Genomic DNA, 23,704 nt, shown 5'->3' on the forward strand with positions numbered 1-23,704 from the left:
CGTTTTGCTTAACGATAGAAATTTTGGTCTCAGTTGTGGTCATAAGTCAAGGACTACCCGTACTACTGGGTGTTACGTTACTCCTCTGCACCGACAGGGTGGACTATTGCAAGATGTGCCAAGGGCAGCTGCTGGGTGTTGCTGGGCGACCGCCTCAAAAGAGGCATCCTGCAATTTTTAGAAGCTGTGTCAAAGCCGCTTCTTTGAAATTCACCAAACCTGAATCTCGAATCGCTTCGAGTTTAACAAGTCCCTTAAACTGGCTGTTTTTCATGGCCTCCTTTTCGGGGGGAAAAAGTTGCTTTTAAAGAAAAGACTTTCTTAAAAAAAATTAAAAGACTTGAATGTCTGAAGGTTTTGAGTGAGGCATTTGTCGTGGATCTTTTATTAGAGACTTTTGTTTTTGGCATTCGTTAAAATGAAGTCTAGTTTTCAATTTTAACTGTTTTATCCTGAAGGGATTTTATTATGCTTAAGGTTGGTCCTAGGCAGAATATCCCTTAAGGCTGTCTTGTTTTTCGACTTTGCACTCCTTTTCCTTTGAGCAAACCAGCCTGCAAATCGATGCCTCCCCACAGTTGCCTCCAGAAGTTGTGGGTGCTCCAAGACTGCAGGTTTTTAAGAAGAAATTGGACAGCCACCTGTCTGAAATGGTGTAGGGCAGGGGTCTTCAAACTTGGCCCTTTTATGACTTGTGGACTTCAACTCCCAGAATTCCTCAGCCAGCAAAGCTGGCTGAGGAATTCTGGGAGTTGAAGTCCACAAGTCATAAAAGGGCCAAGTTTGAAGACCCCTGGTGTAGGGTCTCCTGCTTGAGCAGGGGTTGGACTAGAAGACCTTCAAGGTCCTTTCAAATTCTGATATCCTGTTAAGGCTATAAACCCCACCGTCCTCAGCAAACATAGCCAACACATCTGAATGATATGAATTTGGACGGGGCAAAGAGAAACCCCTAGTTTGAAAGAGAGTTGAACCTGGAAGCTACAAAAGAATCAGTGGTGTTAGTATACCAAAATCACTCCTAGGGTCCTTTCTATACAAGTTGAGGGCTATATAGTCCTTCTACAGATCTCAAGCAAAGTTGATTTCAAGAGGGGACTTTCGCTTTCAAGCTCTGTTGTAAATTCACTCCAAGCTATGGTTTGTTGGACAATCCACAGGTAGAATGTAGGTATGAATAAGCCTTCAACTACGTATTAATTGCAATGAAATCACTAAGCCCAAATCAGATCGAATGATGGCTTAATATGTGTGAATTTAACCACAGAAGTAGATCTTGAGGGCTCTTCACTGTCACCAGGAGGCAGGGGACTCATTATTTGTGCTAATTCTTAAATGCAGGGAGACTCCCAACTTTCAGAAAACCAGATCCCCTTTTGATTGTAACAATGTCAAAAAAGAAATTGGCTAATGAGTAATGATTGTGATGATGGGCATTTCACTGGAACACCAACTGGAAATTTTTCTACACCGAATAAAACTCTAGTGACTTTATTTAGGTGATAAACATTGCAAGTACATGACTGATATGAGTGAGTTTCTAATTTTTCACTTGGTCAAACCTGAAGGTCTGGAAGAAGTACCAAAAGCTTGTGTCCCACCACGTAGCCCGGGTAATTATGCTGAAAATGGGTCTTGCTCCTTCACGTCTAATGGCTGGACATGTTGTAGATCACCTCTGGAAGATCCGAGAATGGATTTTGATCTCCTCCTCATGGTAGGAACGTTGTAGGACACCTCTGGAGGATCCAAGAATGGATTTTGATCTCCTCCTCATGGTAGGAACATTGTAGGACACCTCTGGAGGATCCAAGAATGGATTTTGATCTCCTCCTCATGGTAGGAACGTTGTAGGACTCCTCTGAAGGATCTGAGAATGGATTTTGATCTCTTCCTTGATGGTTGGACACATTTTTAGAAGACTTCTAGAGGGTCCAAGCCTTCATTACTTGGAGCAAAGTTATTTTTAAAAATTGTTTCTCCGTATTTTAAGGAATTGGGGGTGCATTAGATAACTGAAAAATAGGTTCTTCCAAATCAATATAACTTAACAACCGCCAAGTTTACGTGAATATGATTTTTGTTGTTCTATCCAAACTAGACCATTGGAGAAATCTCAGAAGGAAATAATGACCAGGAACCACTTGCTTTGGGGAGGGTAAATTTTTATTGAAAATTGACAACATTAGAAAGGTATTAAGTTCAACAGTGCTGGTTCGCTCACGTGGGTCATGTAAATATATATCAAGTGCAGCTGTCCAATCACAACTGTTCATAACAAAATGTTTTTTAAAAAAAGAAGAGACAGGAAAACGAATTCTTGGGAACCAGGCCATGCAGTGAACGGTTCAAATAAGGTCCCAAAAGTTCTTAGTAGGTAGATTTTTAAGGGCAGTTACACGTGACTTGCAACGATAACTTTGAAAAACGAGGATGACTTTACAAATTTATTTTCCTTCTTCTAAAAGGGGTTAGAACTTTGGGGATTAATTCACAACAATAATACTACTTAGGTCTTTTATACAATATCTCTCTCTCTTCCTCAAAGGCTTTTAAGGCTCTTTGTGCATTTTAAGGATTCTTGCCAAGACAGCCGACATGAATAATTTCTACAAGACAGGAAGCTGGATCCAGGACGAGAGATTTAAACAATCAACTGAATAGAAATAGATTTAGTGGCTTGATGTATTTTTTTAAATTAGGAAATATCCGCTGTTACTTTTTTACTGAACTGGCAGATTATCTATGGGAAGTTATCTAAGCCCACCCACCCCCAATGAAAAATAGAATTTCCCCTCTCTAATGTCCCAGACTGCCCTTTTACATAGCGTTCAAAGTAAATATTCCTCAGAGGTAGCAAAGTCACGAGGGGTTTTTTCCCCTATGTGTTGTCCCTTGCATAATTTTTATCCACACCAACCAATGAAGGAATAGTACAATTCTTCCCCCCCTACTCAAAAAACACCATCATGATACGGAGGCCAAACTAGGAAGGGAATAAGACTAATCCTAATCACAATTAAGTCCTGTCTCAGTGTAAAGTAGCCACCTCATTAATTGGACTGCAATATTTTGGGAGCTGGGCAAAATCTCTTGACGCTCGCCTTTCCAATTATTTTCCCCACCTTCTCTCGTAAAGCACAAGGTACCTTGGCTTAAAAAAAAACCCAACAAACCCCCCCCCCCCACATGAAAAAAATAGGGGTGGGAGAAACCAAACCCAGATCTTTTTTTTTTCAAGCTAAGTTTCTTATTTATTCATTCTGCTCTGCCCCCCCCCTTTCCCAAGCAGGATGGGAATCCCTACGTTCGCTCAAGTAGATGTCTTCTCAGAGAGATGCGGCAGGTGGAGACAGGTTAGAAAAAGCTAGAGAGAGAAAGAGAGAGAAAAGGGAAAGAAATAAAGATGGGTCAGTTAAACAGCTGAGAGCTAAGAGAGGCAATCAAAGGCAAAGCAGATTACTGACCACTTGAGGAACACAATGACACAGAAAGAAAAAAAAGGCCAGTAAATCTATGTTTTTGCTACCCTGTTAGGAGCTCAAGCAGTGAAACACCATCGAAAAGAGGACAACCACATGAAATAGCAGGCGGTACTTGTTTAGCGACCACAATTGGGACCAGCAACTTGGTCATTAAATGAAGCAGTGGCTAAGTAAAACCACAACCGTGCCTATGAACGGACTTCAGCTTTCCTTTGTTTGGCAGACCTGTGAAGGTCGTAAACACAAGGACGGGTTGCAAAGGTATTATCTCATCACCGCTGTCGCTGCAGTTAATAAATGAGTCAATCGCTAAAGGAGAATTACCCTCTTTAGTAGATAAGACTGCAGATGTCCTGAAGGGAAAGGCATGAATGCACAGTACAAACGCAACATATATATATATATATATTTCAAATCAATGCAAACATTCAGAGAAAAGCAAGGCAGAATTATAGAACAAGACTCTATGAATGAGTTCTTAAATTGGTCATCTTCTAAAACAAAACCACAACCTGTAACATATTTAGCATGGCTTTCCCCCCCCTCCCCACAACAGTGAAGAAGCTACAGGCAACTAATCGTTTGCTTGCTGCTGGAAAAAGTTCAGGAACATGAACTATTTTATTTTTCAGGAACCCAAATGTTAACTTAGAAACCCAGAATTGGATCTTAAATACCCTTGCTCTCATCTCCTCTTCCTGGAACAGCTTTGAGCAAAGAGGTGTACAGAGTCCCCTGTGGATTTTACTCCGCTAGTCATTGCCGACTTTAGGGGTGCTGCTCATCTCCATTTCAAGGCCATTGAGCCAGCATTGAACAAAGACACTTCCGTGGTCCTGTGGCCAGCACATCACAGAGCACTGTTACCTTACCACTGAAGTGGTACCTATTTATCTACTTGCATTTGCATGCTTTCGAATTGCTAGGTTGGCAGGAGCTGAGATGAGGACAGGAGCTCACCCCATCGTGTGGTGCTCAGGTCTCGAACCTGACAAGCTCAGCGTCTTAACCATTGAGTCACCATTCCACCCCTAAAGGGGTATATGCCCATATCTAATTAAAAACTGTTTATAAACCCCAGTGGCTCATTAAGGGGCTTTATTCATATAATTCCTGCTCCCACTTAAAAATAAATGAATAAAGGCAGCAGTGGGAAATAACACAACTTTTACCATAAAGAGTATTCAAAGGGTGTGTGTACCCAGATACTGCAAGCAAAAAAAAATTGTTTCTTTATTTGCCACTTAACTAGATTTTGATGACAGGCTTGTGTTAATACCACAGCACATTCATCACGCCATTCATTCCCTGATGATGGACATCCAAAAATACAACATCAACCTTCAATTTGCCAGTAATTTGCTGACGAGTAAACTTGGTGGGTTTGTTTACAGGCAACCTAGAGTAGGCATCCTAAACAATCCACAGTTTAGAAGAAAAGATATAAAATCGGTCTTTTATATCAGGCGCACACCATGATACAGCCAAAACAGCAAATTAAAATAATGTAAATTGTTTGCGTAGAATATAAAAGTGATATTCTGGAAGGCCCGTGAGATGACCCAAGGCTGAACGGGAGCGCAATAAATAAGTGAAGGTCGACATCCCAGCTCAGTATATTCAAGGGGGACTACTCAGTACATAGCCAGGGATTACTGTAAAAGAAGGGTAATGACAAAGGAAAACAAAAAAAGGAAAACAAAGAATAAAAACAAAGCATTAACCAGAATTGTTTCAATGTTTATTTTTCTTTTCTTTTTTTAAAAAAGCTTCCCATCGAAGATAAGGACAAGGCCCCCAAAATGGAAGCAACATTTCAGAGCCTTGGTGGAGCAGTGGGCTAATGCTTCCTTAAGTAACACCAGCTGCCTGCAATTAGTGCAGGTTCGAGTCCCAACAGGCTCAAGGTTGACTCAGCCTTCCATCCTTCCGAGGTAGGTAAAATGAGGACCCAGATTGTTGGGGGCAATAAGCTGACTTTGTAAAAATGCCGCTTGGGGTGTGTTTGTGTGAAAGCCCTAATAAGCAGGCATATACATAGAATGAAGGCTATTGCTAAGCACATTGATTTGTGCTTTAGACTGTAAGCCGCCCTGAGTCTTCGGAGAAGGGCGGGATATAAATGGGATTAAAAAAAAACATGCAAGGGGATTTCGTTGATTCAGAACGATTTCATTGCAATGAGTTTACTTACAAGAAAACCAAGGTTTCAGATTTGAAGGGTTTCCAAGGATATTGAAAATATGAACATCCAATTGGTGGCGCGGCTGAGAAATATACCTTAAACCAGAGGTCTTCAAACTTGGCCCTTTTATGACTTGTGGACTTCAACTCCCAGAATTCCTCAGCCAGCGTGCTTGGCTGAGAAATTCTGGGAGTTGAAGTCCACAAGTCATAAAAGGGCCAAGTTTGAAGACCTCTGCCCTAAACTATTCATCAAGCTGGTTGTTTGTCTCAGGAATGGCTAGTTCTACACTGAGAGAATCCTTTACTTATTCCTTTCCAGCTTTGGGGCAGGAAAAAAAGTCACTTTTTTCAGATGCGAACTTCCTCTTTTTTAAGCAATCACTTTTGTGTATCTTTCCCTGTGGGATGAAGTATTAGAGGGAGAATACTGCAATACTTACATGGAAGCAAAGCCCACTGAATATGGACTATGGTATTGATTATAGATTGGTTATAGACTCTAGTCAGGTGTAACTCAGTGATAAAACTCTTGCTTATACACTGAAGGTCCAAGGTTCAACATTCATGTCATTGCACTTTTTTTTTAGTTCGTCCGAAAAGCTCATTTCTAACTGTACATTTCTTTCTGCTCTGCACCTGTGTTGATAACCTATCTGGTAACCATAGTGAATGTCATGTGGTCTAGCTACGTTATGAGTTAGCTTTGCTGTGTGCGCAAGCGTAAAAAGTTTTTCTAGTTTTTGTCCTCACTTTTCTTTTACTGTCTATGGGAGAGGATGTAGTTAGTAGCTTTCTTTGTTTATATATGCTTTCTTTTGTAATTAAAGGTTTTTAATAGAATACGCGTCGGGCTTTATTTTTCCTTCCCCGCACACATTATGCATCATCTGAAGCACGGTCCATCGCCCTCTGATAGGAAGAATTATTCCTTGACAATTCAGGATGGAAAATGCTAAACACAGCTCCAGTTACACCTTCAAATTCCTATTGCTGCACTCATCGTGTTTGTAACAGTCAAGACGGAGAGAAAAACGAAAATCGGACACAACTCTACTTAAAAATATCCTATAAAGCTCTTCCAAAAACAAGCCAAGAGAAAAAGGAACTTTTTAGGCTCAATCTTTTTTTTTCCCCCTCTCCCTTCGGCTTAAGGAAATGCTGATGCTGAACATTTTGGAGACAACAGTCCTGAGAGAAACTGCAGGTCAATGGGATAAAAACAAATCAGTATTTGGAGCTTAGCTCATCAGATCCAAAAAAGAATTGCCAAATTCTTCGACTCTTTTTGTATTCAGGAAAACAAAAAACCAGGGGGGGAAATGAAAAATGTAAGAGGAAGATGCATTAGAAAGAAAAGCTACAGAGATGAAATGCGTATTAATTTAAAATATGGATATATATTTTTCTGGGGAAAGGTCTACACAGGAAGCTTGAAATGAAAACAAACAACAGTAACCAAAAAGGATTAATTAATTAATTTAAGCTAAATGAGGTTTGAACCAGAGATGGACAACGTATTTTGAATCCAGTGTCACTCTGGGAAATATCAGATGAGACACCAAAACCCTTATTTATATATTACATTCAAAGGTTTGTGTTTTATTGAAAATGAACATACACTATGTATCAACTGTGATCTTCCTATTCTGGAACAAAATATAAATAGTTGACTAAAAAAAACTGACTTTAAGGCTTAATGGGGGAAAAAAATGACCGCAATGAACTAAAAACAATATTCATCTGTCTTTTAAACTTCTTGAGCCTGTCACCTTATAAACCACCTAGCAATTTTAAAAAGGGATGCTTCACATTTAAGCTCTTGTAATACTGGCAAAGAAATGCAAATAAGCATCAACACAATTCTGACATCGCCACAGTCTACTTGCCCATCTCTGGTATCTAAATTATAAGAGGAAAGGGAGAAAAATGGTTAGTTTTTGATTTTGTTTAAACATGCTTGAATTCTACAGCATTATAATTGCCACCTTTTTGCAGCCAGCAGATTGCAGCTGGCAGTTTAGATGGAGGCAGGAGAACGCATGCACCATGCAAAATTTCCTAGCCCAAATCAAAACTGGAAACATTTGGGAATGGATGGGAAGGATCTCCCTAACCTTTGCAAAGGAAGAATCAGATGCCTTGTTCTCCAAGCCTTTGTTTGCCACCTATAATCTGAGGCTTCTTTGACCCACAACTAGCCTGCTTCAGGGTTGAACGTGGCAACCCGCCAAAAGCAATTCAAAGCTAACAAGGACTCACAATGTTTATCCCAGTTCTTCTCCAGCCCTGGGTTATGTTCTGAGACCAGGATAAACAAGTCTATTGTTTGGGCCCGTTTTTCACATTGCTGATGTGGTTCCTGAGGACAAACTGTTGGTTTTGCTCCTAGTTCATCTTTCATTTTGGGCACAAACTATTTTGGAAGAGTCCTTTAACCCCAGAAAAAACTTGTTTAAATTACTATATCAGCCCCACCCATGGACTATTGTAAAAGGTCCCCAGTGATTCAAGTAAGATTTCATCCTAAACAGCTGGAAGATTATTTTTTTTTCAGTACTGGAAGCTTTAGTTATCGTTGGCTCTAACCAGCTTAGCCACTAAAGGCTAATAACACTATAGATAGCCCTCGACTTACGACTACAATCGGGATCAGAATTTCCATTGCTAAGCAAGTTGGTTGTTAAGAGAGTCACTATGGAATCTTGAGATTGTTAAACAAATCTGGCTGGCTTCCTCATTGACTTTGCTTGTCAGAAGTCAGTTGGGGAAGTTGCTATTGCAAATGGCTACTGCAGAATGCTGCAACCGTCGTAAATACGTACCCAAATTTTGATCTCATGACTGTGGGGATGCTGCAATGGTTGGAAGTCCCTTTTTTTGCCCCAGTGCCATTTTTGTCTTCGAACTAATAAAATGTGGTAAGCTGGGGACGGCCTTTGGTTTTTGCACCATGTGAATTGAACAAAAGGCTTTTAACCAGAACGAAGGGTGAAAAAAGTCCCTTGATAAACCTCAGTTACTGCCTTATGGAAACCAGCATCAGGCACCAAAAAAAAGGGAGGGAGGGGTGGAGGAGGAAGGAACTGTGATGCATTTTGAAAGAAAGATTTTAATACTTTTTTTTTTAAAAATGTAATACTTTAAAAAAAATATCTTTGTGGCAGCCCAAATAGCCGATGTAGAATGGAAAGAATCTTTTGCCTGCGTTCACCTTACTTAGAAGAAAGAGGTCTGTATGTTGGGAATGGCCAAAAATGTACTAGGAGTCAGACGATTCAGGAGGCTTGTGTCTGGTTTGGCACAAGGTGTGTTTGTGGATCCCACTGCCTGGCCGCCTCGGTTTAGTCACAGCTTACCAGCACAAGGTGCCGTCATGCACCATGCATGCACCATGCAGCAAACAGCAGGGATTAACTGAAAAATAGCACACAAATGACAACTGAGAGGAAGGCAAATTTAGCGCACTGAAAACGTAAGGGAAAAAGAAATCAAAGTTTTTTGTTTTTTTTAAAAATAAGCCTTGATTATTATTATTTTTTTCTCATATTACTTCAGCAGCGGGGGGAAAACGTAAAATAATTTTTTGCAGGTAGCCAGGAAACCGTCCATCCAGGGAAGACTTGGTAAAAGGGTAAAAATGGAGAAGTTGGGGAGATACGGCCTCTTCTGTTTTTGAGAAGGCCTGCTTAGTTATCGTTTTGCAACGCGATAAAAGTTAGGAGGATCCGTGGGCTTTATTTGGCCTGCTCAGGTCTCGTCCCCGTATGTCAAGCATCACATGGAAGCAATGAGCCTGAAAGCAGTGTTGGTCCACCGTAGCGAGATTTAAGATGTGTGGACTACAACTTCCAGAATTCTGGCTGGGGAGTTCTGGGAGCTGAAGTCCACAGATCTTAGAGTTGCTAAGGTGGGAATTCTGAAGGCTGAAGTCCACACGTCTTAAAGTCGTTAAAGTGGACCAACACTGTCTTTACAGCTTCAGCCTCAGACTGAAAAGCGTTAGTGGCTCCAGCTTTTCAAATAATGCAAACTGAGAGAGTGATTGTCTCCCTATATGACTGGGGTAAAGGCTACCTGTGTCCCTAAATGGGTGACTCTGTGCGGTAACAGAAGTCAATGGTCTGAGAAGAGTGAGGAGCACCTGGCTTTAAGGACAGACTTCCTTCCATGAGGTGAGGTGAATCAGATGGAATCAACAGGGTCGCCAGATGACCCGGTTTAACTCCACCATCTCTGCAACCCTCCTGTATGAGCCAGCTTGTGTCTTTCTGGCCAGGCAGTTCTGTAGGCTAGATACGGGCAGTTTTCACGATGGGAACCAATCATTTTGACTTCAGAGGTGGGCCCAGAGAACGTCCGCCATCTTTCAACTAGCAAAGCCCAAGAAACGTGGCTACCAGAGGATGGGAAATCGACTAGACATTGATTAAACCGGTTGAGGGACAACCCACGAGATCCTACCAATCTTACCTATCCACACTCTGAACAGCCCAGCTCCCAGAGAGGATTTCAAAAAGAGGTAAGGCACGTTGGTACCCCAAGGGTGGTCAAATGACATCAACTGTGGAGAAAACAAGGAGGGAAGAGGCCAGAGATGCCCACTTACTTTTTTCTCTCCTTGTCCCTTTTCAGGGTCTGTGAACCCCCTGCCTGCTGAGTCTGAGACTGAAGCAATTCAGCAGCTGTCTTCCTCTGCTTAAACGCATTGACTTCATCATCCAAGGTTTTCTTCTTATCCTCCAACTTCTTCTTCTCATCCTGATGCAGCTTCTTCAGACGATCAAATTTCTCATGGAGCTGGAATAAGGGCACAAAGGCATACAAGAGCCTTGGTGGAGCAGTGGGCTAATGCCTCCTTAAGTAACACCAGCTGCCTGCAATTAGTGCAGGTTCGAGTCCCACCAGGCTCAAGGTTGACTCAGCCTTCCATCCTTCCGAGGTAGGTAAAATGAGGACCCAGATTGTTGGGGGCAATAAGCTGACTTTGTAATAATGCCGCTTGGGGGGGGGCTGAAAGCCCTAATAAGCAGGCATATACATAGAATGAAGGCTATTGCTAAGCACATTGATTTGTGCTTTAGATTGTAAGCCGCCCTGAGTCTTCGGAGAAGAGCGGGATATAAATGGGATTAAAAAAATAAAAATAAAAAATACAAGTAGATGCAATTCTCAAGGGGAGATCCTTGGCAGAATCAGACATATCTAGAGTTCATCCAGGAGCCAAGAGGTTCCTCAGAAACTTACAAGAAGCCTGGAATAAAGTGACCCGAAATACAGAGTCCCAAAACTCTTTAGGAAGAGAGTTATGGGGTTCAGCCATCCTATGACTCACTTGCTTTGGGAAGGGGTTGTACAATGAGGGACAGAACCTTGAATAAAAAATGTGCAGCTTGGGGTGGATCAGATTTGATGTTGGAACAGCCTGCTGACCAAAGTAGCTGAGATAGAGATATAGAAGTGATAATATCGAAGCTGAAGAGAAAACCTGGATTCAATTTAAGTACTTCTCTGAGATAGCACAACTTGCCTTCAATCTCTCACAATTGTGTGGCATTCTGAGAAACCTCTCTCTGGCTCCCATTATATTGACAGATACTCTCTCTTTGCTTTGCATAGAAAAAAAGAGTCGGCAATAAAATAAGGATGGAAGACCCTACTCATTTAAAGTGGGGAACAGACCTCTCGATGGTAAGATCTGAGATATTGCTGTGGGGAGGATCCCAGAGGACACTTAACGCAGGTGATGCTGTGAAGCATGCAGCTTGATTAAACAAAAGCTATCTTGTTGCAAAGAAAATAATGCATTTCAAATCAGAAAGTTCGCTTGCATCTAAACCATCAGTCACCTTGGTCGGGATTGATGCAGCACTATTTCAGCCTCTCGTCCATTCAAGAGTCGCGTCAAAATGAGATGGGCAGCAAACAAATTTAATCAGTCAATCAATTCACCTCTTTTTCAGCCTCTTTCAGCTCTGCTTCCTTTTCTTTCACCCTCTGGACAAACATCTGTCTCATTTCCTCTTCTTTCTTCTGAAGTTCTCCGAGAAATTCATTCCTTTTGGCCTCGTAGGTTTCTTGCAAACTACCGCAAGGAGGTGAAAGGGGCAACATTTGAAAAAGAGGGGGGGGGGGAAATCAGCCAATTCAGTTTGAGTCAGCCTGCAGCTCACGTGATCAAAAACCTATTCATCTCTTTATTCATGCAGTAGCAACCATCCTCTTGGTTTATTTTGGGACAGCCCCCTCCTTCCACTGGTGCCTCTGATCTGGTAGAACAATACCTGAATGGCTTGCTGTCTGGATCGGAATCCTTAAATCCCATTTCTTCCAGTTTACATCGCCGATACAATTCATAATGACGCGTGTGGGTTTGTTCGCGAAGATCTTCCATGTTTACCCGGATTAACATCTCTCTGAGCTTTACAAAGTCACAGTGGGCTTCGTTTTCCACTGCATGGAGTAGATAAAAAGAGGGTGGCAGATCAAGTTTACCGGATTGCACGTTGCTCTACAATGGTGTTTCTCAACCTTAGTGACTTTGAGATATGTGGACTTCAACTCCCAGAATTCCCCAGCCAGTATGACTGGCTGGGGAATTCTGGGAGTTGAAGTCCATCTATCTTCCAGCTGCCAAGGTTGAGAAACACAATGACCCAGTAACAGAATAACAGAGTTGAAAGGGACCTTGGAGGTCTTCTAGTCTAACCCCCTGCTTAGGCAGGAAACCCTGTGTCTTTTCAGACAAATGTTGCCCAATCTCTTCTTAAAAACCTCCAGTGTTGGAGCACCCACAACTTCTGGAGGCAGGTTGTTCCACTGATTAATTGTTTCCACTGATTAATTTCTCCTTAGTTCTAGAGTTGCTTCTCTCCTTGATCAGTTTCCATCCGTTGCTAATTGTTCTTTCCATCCATTGTTTCTTATTGAATAGAAACAGGAGTCTAAAATTTATTACACAGGTGGGAAGTTTTATGGAGCCTTCTATTGTATATGACCCTATCTTGTTCAAGAGCAGCCGCACACGGTCAAGCTAACACAACAAACATTTTGACAAGATGCCACCAAGGTCTCTTGAACTAGCCACCTTACTTACCCTGCACAGTCCCCCATGGATACTGACGTGCCTTCATCATTTTATTTCCTATCTTGACTTCTTCTGTGCTACCAATGATGGCAAAGGGTAAATGAGCCTGGAGCCCCCCAAGAAAAACAGAGAATGCACCTTTGATATTAGATGATGTGTCAAGCATTTCCAGCAGGAGCCCCAATATTAATCAAATGGGGTGCATTTTATGGTTTATCCCAGGGGTAGGCAGCCTTGGTTCTTTTATGACTTATGGACTTCAACTCCCAGAATTCTTGAGTCATAAAAGAGCCATGGTTGCCTACCCCTGGTTTATGCCAATAGCAAGAGACTACAATAAGGTAATGCTTTACATACATGGCAAATCTGTAAATCCTACCTCTCTACTTGCATTTTATTTATTAATTTTTATTCATTTATTCATTCAATTTTTATAGTCGCCCAACTGGCTTACAATTATAAAACAATGGAAACAAAAACAATGAAATAGTAAAAACATCCAGTAAACTTTAGTAGAGTTGTTGGTATTTTTATTTCCCCCCCCCCTCTATTCATGTTATATCTATGTTCACTTAGTTATCTGATAATGTTTGCTAATTATAGTTCAATTCAAAACAAACTAAAATCAAAATCAATATTTTTTCAACACTGTGGATGAAGGGAGGAACAATACAGAGGACAAGGAAGTCCTGCTTGAAAGTCTGCCTGAATCTTTTTTCCAAATGCAATATTTAATCCAGGAGCTTTTATGGTTACTGCAGTATTATCTTACTTACATTCATGGTTCCATTTATTTCTGACACAGATTCATCGTCAGTAGGGAACTGATAGATTTGCACTCCGTTGCTCACGAGTTCACTGGTGATCTTAATTTTGAATTTGGTCAGCTCGCTCTTGGAGATGGCATCGGATTTGGCAATAATAGGAATGATATTCACCTGCAGGGAATCCCCAAAGGAGAAAAGAAGCATTCGGAACATTTAAACAACATCAAGTTGGGTTGCATAAAAATCCCCAGAGCCATTTTGCCAAAATGAAAGTGAAAGAAGGAATCTCCTTAAGCAGGCAAGACCTGCTGGGATTCTCCTTTATATTTTCCTGGAGATAGATAGATAGATAGATAGATAGATAGATAGATAGATAGATAGATAGATAGATAGATAGATAGATAGATGGGATAAGATAGGATAGGACAGGACAGGATAGGATACAGAGAGAGAGACAGAGAAAGACAGAGAGAGACAGAGAGAGAGGGAGAGAAGAATTAAAACTTAATAGGAAATATTTTGTTGTTGTTAGTTGCGAAGTCGTGTCTGACCCATCGCGACCCTATGGACAATGTTCCTCCAGGCCTTCCTGTCCTCTACCATCTTCTGGAGTCCATTTAAGCTCACGCCTACTGCTTCAGTGACTCCATCCAGCCACCTCATTCTCTGTCAGTCATAATTCTTTATATGGGAGGCAAGATTTTGGTTAGTGTTCTATTCCTTTTCCTTACATTTCTACCCAAAAATGGGATAGCATATGGTTGCAATTACCTTTACATGACACACACCCATTTGGGGTCTGCATGACATGGACATTCAGTGGCATAATCAGGTTTCCCACGCCACAGATTGTCCAGTTCTGATTTAATTTAAGATGATCCATTCTGATAATCCAGTGTGGGCTCTGCTGTCTCCTTATCTGATCACTCCCCGCCGCTCAATCTTCCAATCTTTCTTCCCCCATAGCATCAGACATCCTTAAACTTGCTACCGTATTCTGTTCAAGCGGGACTGAATTAAGAACTTTGCACCCAAACCAAATCTCCAAACGAATCAATTTTGCTTTTCAAAGTATAGGAAGCGTCACAAGAAACCTCTGGAGCCCCGTGAAGCGAGAGCATGAAAAAAAAGACCACCTCCCCGATGGCCTTACCTTACTGTCCAGTTTCTTCATGGTTACCAGATCCAGGGATTTCAAAGAATGTCCTGTGGGAGCGATGAAATACAAGCACGCATGGACCCTGGAATCGTGGTAATTATGCAGCACCCGCTTGATTTTCAGCTCCTCTTGCAGGTACGCTTCAAATTGGGTATCGATGAATTCTACAATGGGTTTGTAGCTTCATGGAGAGAGGAAAAAAACCACGGGGAAATAGAACACATGTTAATTCTTTTCCAGTGCTTCCTACGTAAGAAAAATAAAGCTTCTTTTGTGCAACCTCTTTCATCTGGTAATAACAGGAGACCCTATAGCATTTCAGACAAATGTTGCCCAATCTCTTCTTAGAAACCTCCAGTGTTGGAGCATCCACCATTTCTGAAGGCAAGCCGTTCCGCTGGTTGATTGTTCTCACTGTCAGGAAATTCCTCCTTAGTTCTAGGTTGCTTCTCTCCTTGAGTAGTTTCCATCCGTTGCTTCTTTGTCTGTCTTCTGGGGCTTTGGAAAATAGACTGACCCCTTCTTCCTTGTGGCAGCCCCTCACTGCTATCATGTCACCCCCTAGTCCTTTTCTTCGTTAGACTAGACCAGGGGTAGGCAACCTTGGCTCTTTTATGACTGGTGGACTTCAACTCCCAGAATTCCTGAGCCAGCATGGCTCAGCTTGGAAATCTCTCCCTTTCCCCTCAGCATGGCTGGCTCAGGAATTCTGGGAGTTGAAGTCCACAAGTCATAAAAGAGCCAAGGTTGCCTACCCCTGGACTAGACATAGATAGCTCCCCTCAAGATGAAAAGGTGCAGAAAATAAGTTCTGGTTTCTATTTCATCGTGGACAAGTCTTGCTTACCTGTCCTCTTTGTTAATCTGATCACCAAAGCCCACCGTGCTGACAATGGTCAGCTTCAGATGAACATTGCTTTCCTGCAAGTCGTAGGAACTGGATTTCAGCTGGACTCCTGGCTGAGAATGAGAAGCTGGGTCTCCTTCAAACTTGGTGTTGAAGAGCGTATCCATCAGTGTCGACTTCCCAAGACCTGTTTCCCCTTGGGGAGGTGAAAAACACATATACTCACCCATGTTTTATTTAAAAAGGAGTCTAAAGCGTACGATGAAATCTAACAAGTAATAGCAAATGAAGAGCGAACCAAAAGAGCAGATGTGATTTCCCCCCCCCCTTGCCAGTATTTACATAGGCTAAATATGTGATGAGAACATTATTTATCGGTACAGTATAGTTTCCCTGAGCAGGAGTATACTTAATGCCTTAAGGAAGAAATGCTGTGATTTCCACCTCAATAAACAAAAATGAATAATAGGTATTTTAATTATGAGGTCCTCGGTGCTCTCTGCGCTTGTTTGCTTTCTTGCAGACGTTTCATTATTGTACACTGATGATGTTACCTAGTTGGGTAATGAAACGTCTGCAAGAAAGCCAGAGTGCACCAAGGTCCCCAGCAGCTGAACCCTGAGCTACAACTATATTCTCTTCTAAAGGTAAAGGTAAAGGTTCCCCCGCACATGTGTGCTAGTCGTTTCCAACTCTAGGGGCCAGTGCTCATCTCCGTTTCAAAGCCGAAGAGCCAGCGCTTGTCCGAGGACGTCTCCGTGGTCATGTGGCCGGCATGACTAGACGCCAAAGGCACACGGAACGCTGTTACCTTCCCACCGTAGCGGTCCCTATTTTTCTACTTGCATTTTTACGTGCTTTCGAACTGCTAGGTTGGCAGAAGCTGGGACGAGTAACAGGCGCTCACTCTGTTACGCGGCACTCGGGATTCGACCCACCAAACTGCCGACCTTCAGATCGACAGGCTCAGCGTCCTAACCCACTGAGCCACCACGTCCCTATTCTCTTCTATCGATGGCTTAATAATAACCAAAACAAAAATGGTGTGCAGGGTAAAGTTAGGACTCTTTTTTTAAGAAATGCACTTCAGTTTTAAAAAAATAAACGGTTAGATTTTTTCCTATTCCCCAAATTTGGAATCAAACCTATTTGGGTAGCTACGAGGCTCCGTCAAACCCAAGCAAAATAAATTGTTATGGCAGGTTGTGTTTTTCTTCCCTACTCTTTATTTTTTTTTTTTGGTTAGCACAATAATTCACTGACATACATTTCCTGCATCACAGAACACGGCAGAATTTGCCCTCAAGAGCTGGGGGAAGGTCGGAGACCTAATCTAGTCCAAATAGAAATGGCATTTCCAAGCACAGAGACTCAGGCAAAGGCACACATACGTGCAACCTCAAAGCAGAGCAAAAGGGGTGAAAGGGCAGCAGAAGAAACACTGATGTATGGATTTGGGAAAAGGAGTTTGAAGGTTGTGATAGGGCCATTTATTTGGATTTGGGTTTGTGTTTTTTTTAGTAACTATGTCCTTCATTATTTTTAGATCCAGTTTACTTGCTGTTATTCTTTCACGCACGTATACATACATAGAGAGGAGAATGTCATGCTTCTTTTATTCAATAGCTTGTTTGCATCTGGCCTCTGGGATGCAGTAAATAAATGTGAATTTAGCAACAACAAAAAATATTTTTCAAATTTTCTTTTAAGACAACATCCCCTCTCTGAGACCTGGTGTGAGCTCCCAGCCTTTTGCAAAACCGACACATTCAACATTACACAAAAGGATTGTCGCTATTAGCAATTCAGCAATTAAAAGGCATCCTTCCAGTGGGGTCTAAAAAAATGATTTTTATCCGGCTGTAGAGAAATAAAGTGGGACTTATAACCATCTAATTTGATGAAAGCAAAAATGCCAAGGCAATACAGGAGGAAGCAGAATGCAGGTATATAATAATAATTAAAAAAATGATAATCCTCCATCTGGGTAATCCGTAGCTTTTCAGAAGAATTTCCCTTTTTTTATGTTATTTTTTTCCCTCCCTGCAAAGCAGATGAAGAGGCAGAATCCACTTTCACAAGAATATTGAGCAGTGGAGAGGGGTGGAGGAGAACCACAGGCAGACCCAGATTTTACCCATAAGGCCTGCAATAGTCTTTGTGCAGACATGAAAAATAAGAGCTCAGAGGAAAAGTGTCTAGGGAGATAATTCTCAATCATCCAAGACGTGGACTTTCTTGAAAACATTCCCACAGAGAGGGCCTCCTCAGGGTGCCTCCGGTCAGGGAATGTCGACTGGTGGCCCCCAGGGGGAGGGCCTTCTCTGTGGGTGCTCCGGCGCTATGGAACCAACTGCCGGTTGAGCTCCGGATGGCATCGGACCTTCGCTCCTTCCGGCGCGGTCTGAAGACCCACTTATTTGAACTAGCTGGTCTGGCCTGATGGGGAACGTTAGGGTTTTTAATGGGTCTTTTATTGTTATTGTAATTTTTAATTGGGCACTTGTTTAATTTCTTTTTAATTTTTGTATTGTTATTTATATATGCCCTGTTAACCGCCCTGAGTCCTTCGGGAGAAGGGCGGTATACAAATTTAATAAGAAAAAAAAATTTGGCTTCCTATCCAAGAAGCTTCTTCAGTTCAGTGCCAGGAGAGACTGGGGTTCTAGCACTGATGATGTTATTGAGTTGGGTCATGAAACGTCTGCAAGAAAACCACCAACTTCACAGAGCATTAGGGACCATACAGCAGTCCTCCTCCTCCTCTTCCTCCTCTTCCTCCTCCCCTTCTTCTAGCACTGATGGTGTTACCTAGTTGGGTTGTAAAACGTCTGCAAGAAAACCACCAAGTTCAGACAGCATCAAGGACCAACCACTTAGTCCTCCTCCTCCTCCTCCTCCTCCTCCTCCTCCTCCTCCATAAACCTCACTCCCTTCTAGCACTGATGATGTTACCTAGCTGGGTCGTGAAACGTCTGCAAGAAACCCACCAAGCTCAGAGAACAGCAAGGAACCCAAAGATCAACTCAGAGCTATAAATGTTCCCTTTTATCGGTACCTCCACATCTAGACAACCAACAAATGTCAACAGTTCATCAATCCAATCCTGTCCTTACCCTATGCCTACCCAGAAGATCTGATTCCAGTAAACTGTCCAGTTCTTTGTTCTGTTACTGATTTATCCTTTGAAACAGGCTATCTTTGGTTTCTGCTAGCATGGATTGGCAAGGATTTCTATCTCAGATGCTAAACAGATGACTATATTGGACAAGTCGAGACAAGAAGTTGATAAAATAAACAGGTTTCTTGCTTCCTTTCCAAGAAATTTTTCTGTAAAATCTCCTTCCATCAAAAGAACCAAAACATCAGAGATTTTGATGACGTGCAAATCCACGTCACCCCTAACAAAGTAGTGCATTTTACACAAGGCGCCACTCCCCATCCCAAATTAGAATTACTGCGTTGCTTTTTAAGGAAAACCATCAGCCGATCCAGTGTTACTTTCCCACAGAATATTCTGAGCTTTTTCTCTTAGGGGAAAGAATTTTCTTCCAGTTTTGGCTTTCTATCTCCAGGAAAGGAGAAAAAAAACAGAGGGGAAAAATAAGTGGAATTTTCCTCCAATGGGATTTTCCCATATATTTTACCAGGAAACATAGATAGGGCAGCCTAGAAAAGTCAGTGCCCTCCTAACCATACCCAAGCACTCCGAGTTTGTTGGCGATGTCCATTTTGCTCTATGAGTTCATGCTGACCTAACCCTAACCCTAAGGGGAATTTTCCGCCAATGGGATTTTCCCATGTATTTTACCAGGAAACATTGATAGGGCAGCCTAGAAAAGTTAAGTGCCCTCCTAACCATACTCAAGCACTCCGAGTTTGTTGGCAATGTCTATTTTGCTCTATGAGTTCATGGTGTCGTAATCTTAACCTTAAGTCTGTGGTGACGATCCTATGGCACACGTGCCACAGGTGGCACGCAGATTCCTCTGTGGGCACACGCGCCATCAGCCCAGTCCTAAGCCTTCATCTGGGTTTTATAAAACCTTTTTGCTTTAGGCAAAAAGGTTCAATCAATCAATCAATTCCAACTTCTCGCGAGGAAAAAAAAAGATCTCGCAAAGGTGGAATTGGTTGATTGAACTTTTTAGTCCCACCCAGTCTGCCATTACCACCCCAGCCACGCCCACCCAATGGGTCATCCCCACCCGGCACCCGCGAATACATAAGTGGGTTTCGGTTTGCAGTTTGGGCACGGTGTCTAAAAGGTTCGCCATCACTTATTTTTATTCATTTTCTTCTTTCTCTCCAATGCTAGGCAGTTGTGCTTACAGTGATATCATTTAAGATACACCTGAAATGTTCCTTTTTTAAAAGCCAAAAATTATATAGGAGTGCACGTAGTTTTTTTTTAAGGCTCTGGAAAATACAAATATTTTGAGCTGCAACATTAAGAGGTTCTGGGAGCTGCAGTAAAAAGCATACAATGCATGGACTGAAACAGAGGAAGAGTTGGGTGGAATTCAGCATTTTGTTACTTTTTTTTTAATTTCAACCTGCTCTCGTCAAGATATATCATATCTGGGCCTATGGCCAGGAAGAGGGAATGGCTCTTTAATGAGCTACGGATTTCCTGCAACCCAATCCAGAAATTGGGCTTTGGGGAGGATGCAGAACGCATTAAATTGCCCGAGGAAACAGCCGTAATCATCGCTTTCAAACTGAAACGTTTCCTGGAACCAAAACGGCGGAGACAGATCCCGTTTCGATGCAATCCCATCCCTGAATGGAGCCCGGCCAAGCTTCCTGACGGAGAAGTCTCCCAGGTTGAATAGGCCACCCTTCACAGCTGGCCAAAGCCGAGCCATCTTTGCCAAGAGTCGAATTAAAAAGCCGCTTTTTCCAACAAAGGGCGGCCGTAGAAATACGGGAGATAGGAAATAAGAACTTCCTTTATAAAAATAAGAATTGTTTATTTGTAATACATAAATGGGAGACCTTGAGCCCAGATGAGCAAGCAGAAAACATCAAGAGCTGCACCCAAACAGCCAAAGCAGCCAAACTGAACTGCAAATACATCCAGATTTGACATCACCATTTCCTTTTCGTTGAAATAAAAGCAGTTAGGTAAAGTTCTTTGCAAAAAGTCTGCTTTTTTTTCTGGGGAAGGAATGAGAGAGAAGCTGATAAAGTCAGAGAGAGGGAGGGAGGGAGGGAGGAGGGGGGGAGGGAGGGATAGAAGGAGGAAGGGAGGGGGAGAGAGGAGGAAGGAGAATGGGTGGGAGGGAGGGAGAGAAAGAAGGGAGGGAGGGAGAGAGAGAGAGAGAGAGAGAGAGAGAGAGAGAGAGAGAGAAATAATGTTTCTATGAAGTTGCCCCAGGGATAAATCTCAGTCAAATCAATTATTTACTTCCTTTGTTTGTTCATTCCTCCAATTTCTATTCTTTCATTCATTCATTCAATCAGTGACACTTGGTAGTTCATAGTTCTAAAAACATAAAAAGGTTAAACCTTAAAAAAATAAAACAATAAAAGCATCCAAAATAAATATATACATCTTCTGTATTTATTTGATTTCTACAATTTATTTTCTTCTTTGCCCATTCGTTCGTCCATTGATTATTTATTTATTCATTCATTTGCTGAGGACGTTTATTCGATTTCTTCTGAGTGTTTCACCTTCCATCCAAAGAGTTTAAAAGGAGAGTCCTAGATATTCCTCCTCAACAAGAGAAAAGGAGCGAGTCATCAGTCATTCCCGCCCCCCACCAGTGACCGCCAGCCTCTTTGAGCATCATCCAGTCATGGTTGTGTCACAATTTCAATTCATGTAGACAGACTTTACTAGGTCATGTCAACAATGGCTGCCTGTGGCTGTAAAGATTCTGTAAGTTACTGGTGTGGAAACTATCTTACTGTCAGGCACAAAGAGTCAGGACCATCCATGAGACTGCAGCACAGAAGATTTATTCAAAAATCTAGTCAACTAAAGTTCCGATCTTAGTGGTTTTCTTGCAGTTATTTCATTACCCAAACTAGGTAACATCATCAGCGCTGGTGATGTTAGCTAGTTTGGGTAATGAAAGGTCTGCAAGAAAACCACCAAGCTCAGAGAGCACCAAGGACCCCACAGTTCCAATAGTCCTCCTCCTCCTCCTCCTCCTCCTCCTCCTCCTCCTCCTCCTCCTCCTCCTCCTCCTCCTCCTCTCCATTCTAGTGTTACCTAGTTGGGTAATGAAAGGTCTGCAAGAAAACCACTAAGCTCAGAGAGCACCAAGGACCCCACAGTTCCAGTCGTTCTCCTCCTCCTCCTCCTCCTCTCTCCCTCCTCCACTCTATTCTAGCATTGATGTTACCTAGCTGAGTAATGGAGGGTCTGCAAGAAAACCACCAAGCTCCGAGAGCACCAAGGACCCCTCATTTCAACCCTGCACTACAAATATTCTCCTTTATTGGCAGCTAAAGTTCAGCAGTACATTGGCGCCAGAGAAGGGACGACGGAATTCAAGTCGGAGCAGACTTGGGACTGCTGGTGGGAACGTTAACTACTCTAAGCTGATGACGTGCTTCACTCCATCCCCAGCTCTGCCTGCTCTTCTTCTCCATTCATCAGCTTCGTGGCAAAATGGAAATGGAAAAATGGCTCCCTTCAGAGCTGTTTCAAACCCTGTATTGTGTTGTCTCTCATCTTCTCTGCTGCCCACATTCTTAATCTCTCACCTGCAATATGTAGCTCTACCCGCTACTTCAGGGCCGCTATTTCGATTATAATGATCATAAATGCCAAGTACTCAATAAATGTAAAGCATGGATATTAAAGTGCAGAGGTTTATGTGGATATTCTTATAAATAGATGATTCATAAGACCAAGTTAATGTTTTGAGAGCTATGACGAGTTCTCTTTGTTCTTAATATAGCAATATCCACATGGACAATTTCCCTTCATTAAATTTCCTACACGGGCATTACTCTCCATCTACAGCAAAATTGCACATTAATGCACCGCTGGTGTCTGAGGTCATAACTGAAACTCAGTCGTCACAGCCATTTGTTCTCTTTCAAAATGTCCCAAACAAGATTGACAATATACTGCCAAACGTGGAAATGAATAAAACGTTTATGGGAATAACTCAGTCAATGGGAAGACAATTCATCATCTACCTAAACTTTACAGAAGGAACCCACAGAGAATTCACCACTTTGTTTCCTGGGAAGTGTAGCTGATTGTCTTCACCCCACTTAAAGTCGCAAATGGCATAATTTATCTTTTTTATTTTTTTTATTTTAATTCCATTTATATCCCGCCCTTCTCCGAAGACTCAGGGCGGCTTACAAGCTTAGCAGTAGCCTTCATTCTATGTATATACCTGCTTGTTAGGGCTTTCACACACACACCCCAAGCGGCATTATTACAAAGTCAGCTTAATTGCCCCCAACAATCTGGCTCCTCATTTTACCTACCTGGGAAGGATGGAAGGCTGAGTCAACCTTGAGCCTGGTGGGACTCGAACCTGCACTAATTGCAGGCAGCTGGTGTTACTTAAGGAGGCATCAGCCCACTGCTACACCAAGGCTCTATTACTTATTCAGTCAAACAGCAAATAACAGCCTAATCATGGAACCACCAAGATCATTCCCACCCAAAAAAAAAAAATAGAAGTTGCCATCAGAGCTAGACACATTCAATCTCTGCCTCTTGGCAGTTTCTGCTCTCTTTGACCAACCGTGTGAGAGCGGATCCTATCCTTTCCTGTCCACTCAGTCTTAATAACCTTGTGGAACAGGATCAGAAGCCAACACCGAAAACATGCCCAAGGCATATCAAAGGAGTATTGTCTCAGCCCTGTTTATCTACAGGGAGCTGCAGAGGAATTCACGTTTAGCATGGAATTTCCCCAAAATGGAAGTGGCGGCCCCTGGAAGGTGGGGCTGAAGAGCGGAGAAAATCAAATTAAAGTCCTACTCACCCACACAGAGGATGTTGAAACAGAAACCGTGGCCAACCGATTTGTTAACCAGCTGGTCAGGCAAGCTATCGAATCCGACATGGCCAGAAAGAGGAACAGATCGACAACCTTCACCCTAAGATGGGCACAAAAGGATGCACGTTAGCGTTAAGTCTCAGCGGCTCAACATTTGGGACAGACTTTTAGATATATTCTGAATTTTGGGTTT

At 42.3% G+C, this 23,704-nt stretch overlaps 1 protein-coding gene across 5 annotated transcripts in view; it reads right to left on the reverse strand.

Annotated features, from left to right (window-relative positions):
• Positions 1 to 3,377: 3,377 nt before the first annotated feature.
• The window catches only part of SEPTIN6 (septin 6), a 39,221-nt gene continuing 18,894 nt past the window's right edge, over positions 3,378 to 23,704 (reverse strand). For 2 of the 5 annotated variants that reach the window (XM_081336526.1, XM_081336525.1), the window contains exons 2-10: positions 23,497 to 23,611; positions 15,530 to 15,725; positions 14,677 to 14,863; positions 13,533 to 13,694; positions 12,766 to 12,862; positions 11,954 to 12,122; positions 11,622 to 11,754; positions 10,279 to 10,469; positions 3,378 to 5,140 (exon numbers count right to left, since the gene is read on the reverse strand). In XM_081336526.1, coding sequence (XP_081192652.1) covers positions 5,116 to 5,140; positions 10,279 to 10,469; positions 11,622 to 11,754; positions 11,954 to 12,122; positions 12,766 to 12,862; positions 13,533 to 13,694; positions 14,677 to 14,863; positions 15,530 to 15,696 — 1,131 coding nt within the window. In that variant the 5' untranslated portion in view covers positions 15,697 to 15,725; positions 23,497 to 23,611 and the 3' untranslated portion in view covers positions 3,378 to 5,115. Of the gene's footprint in view, positions 5,141 to 7,553; positions 7,572 to 8,765; positions 9,087 to 10,278; positions 10,470 to 11,621; positions 11,755 to 11,953; positions 12,123 to 12,765; positions 12,863 to 13,532; positions 13,695 to 14,676; positions 14,864 to 15,529; positions 15,726 to 23,496; positions 23,612 to 23,704 lie in introns of those variants that run through there. The other 3 variants (XR_014027578.1, XR_014027579.1, XM_081336527.1) reach the window with 3 other exon arrangements.

The sequence above is a fragment of the Vipera berus genome, assembly GCF_964194415.1.
Source record: "Vipera berus genome assembly, chromosome: 11".
NCBI classification, from domain to species: Eukaryota; Metazoa; Chordata; class Lepidosauria; order Squamata; family Viperidae; genus Vipera; species Vipera berus.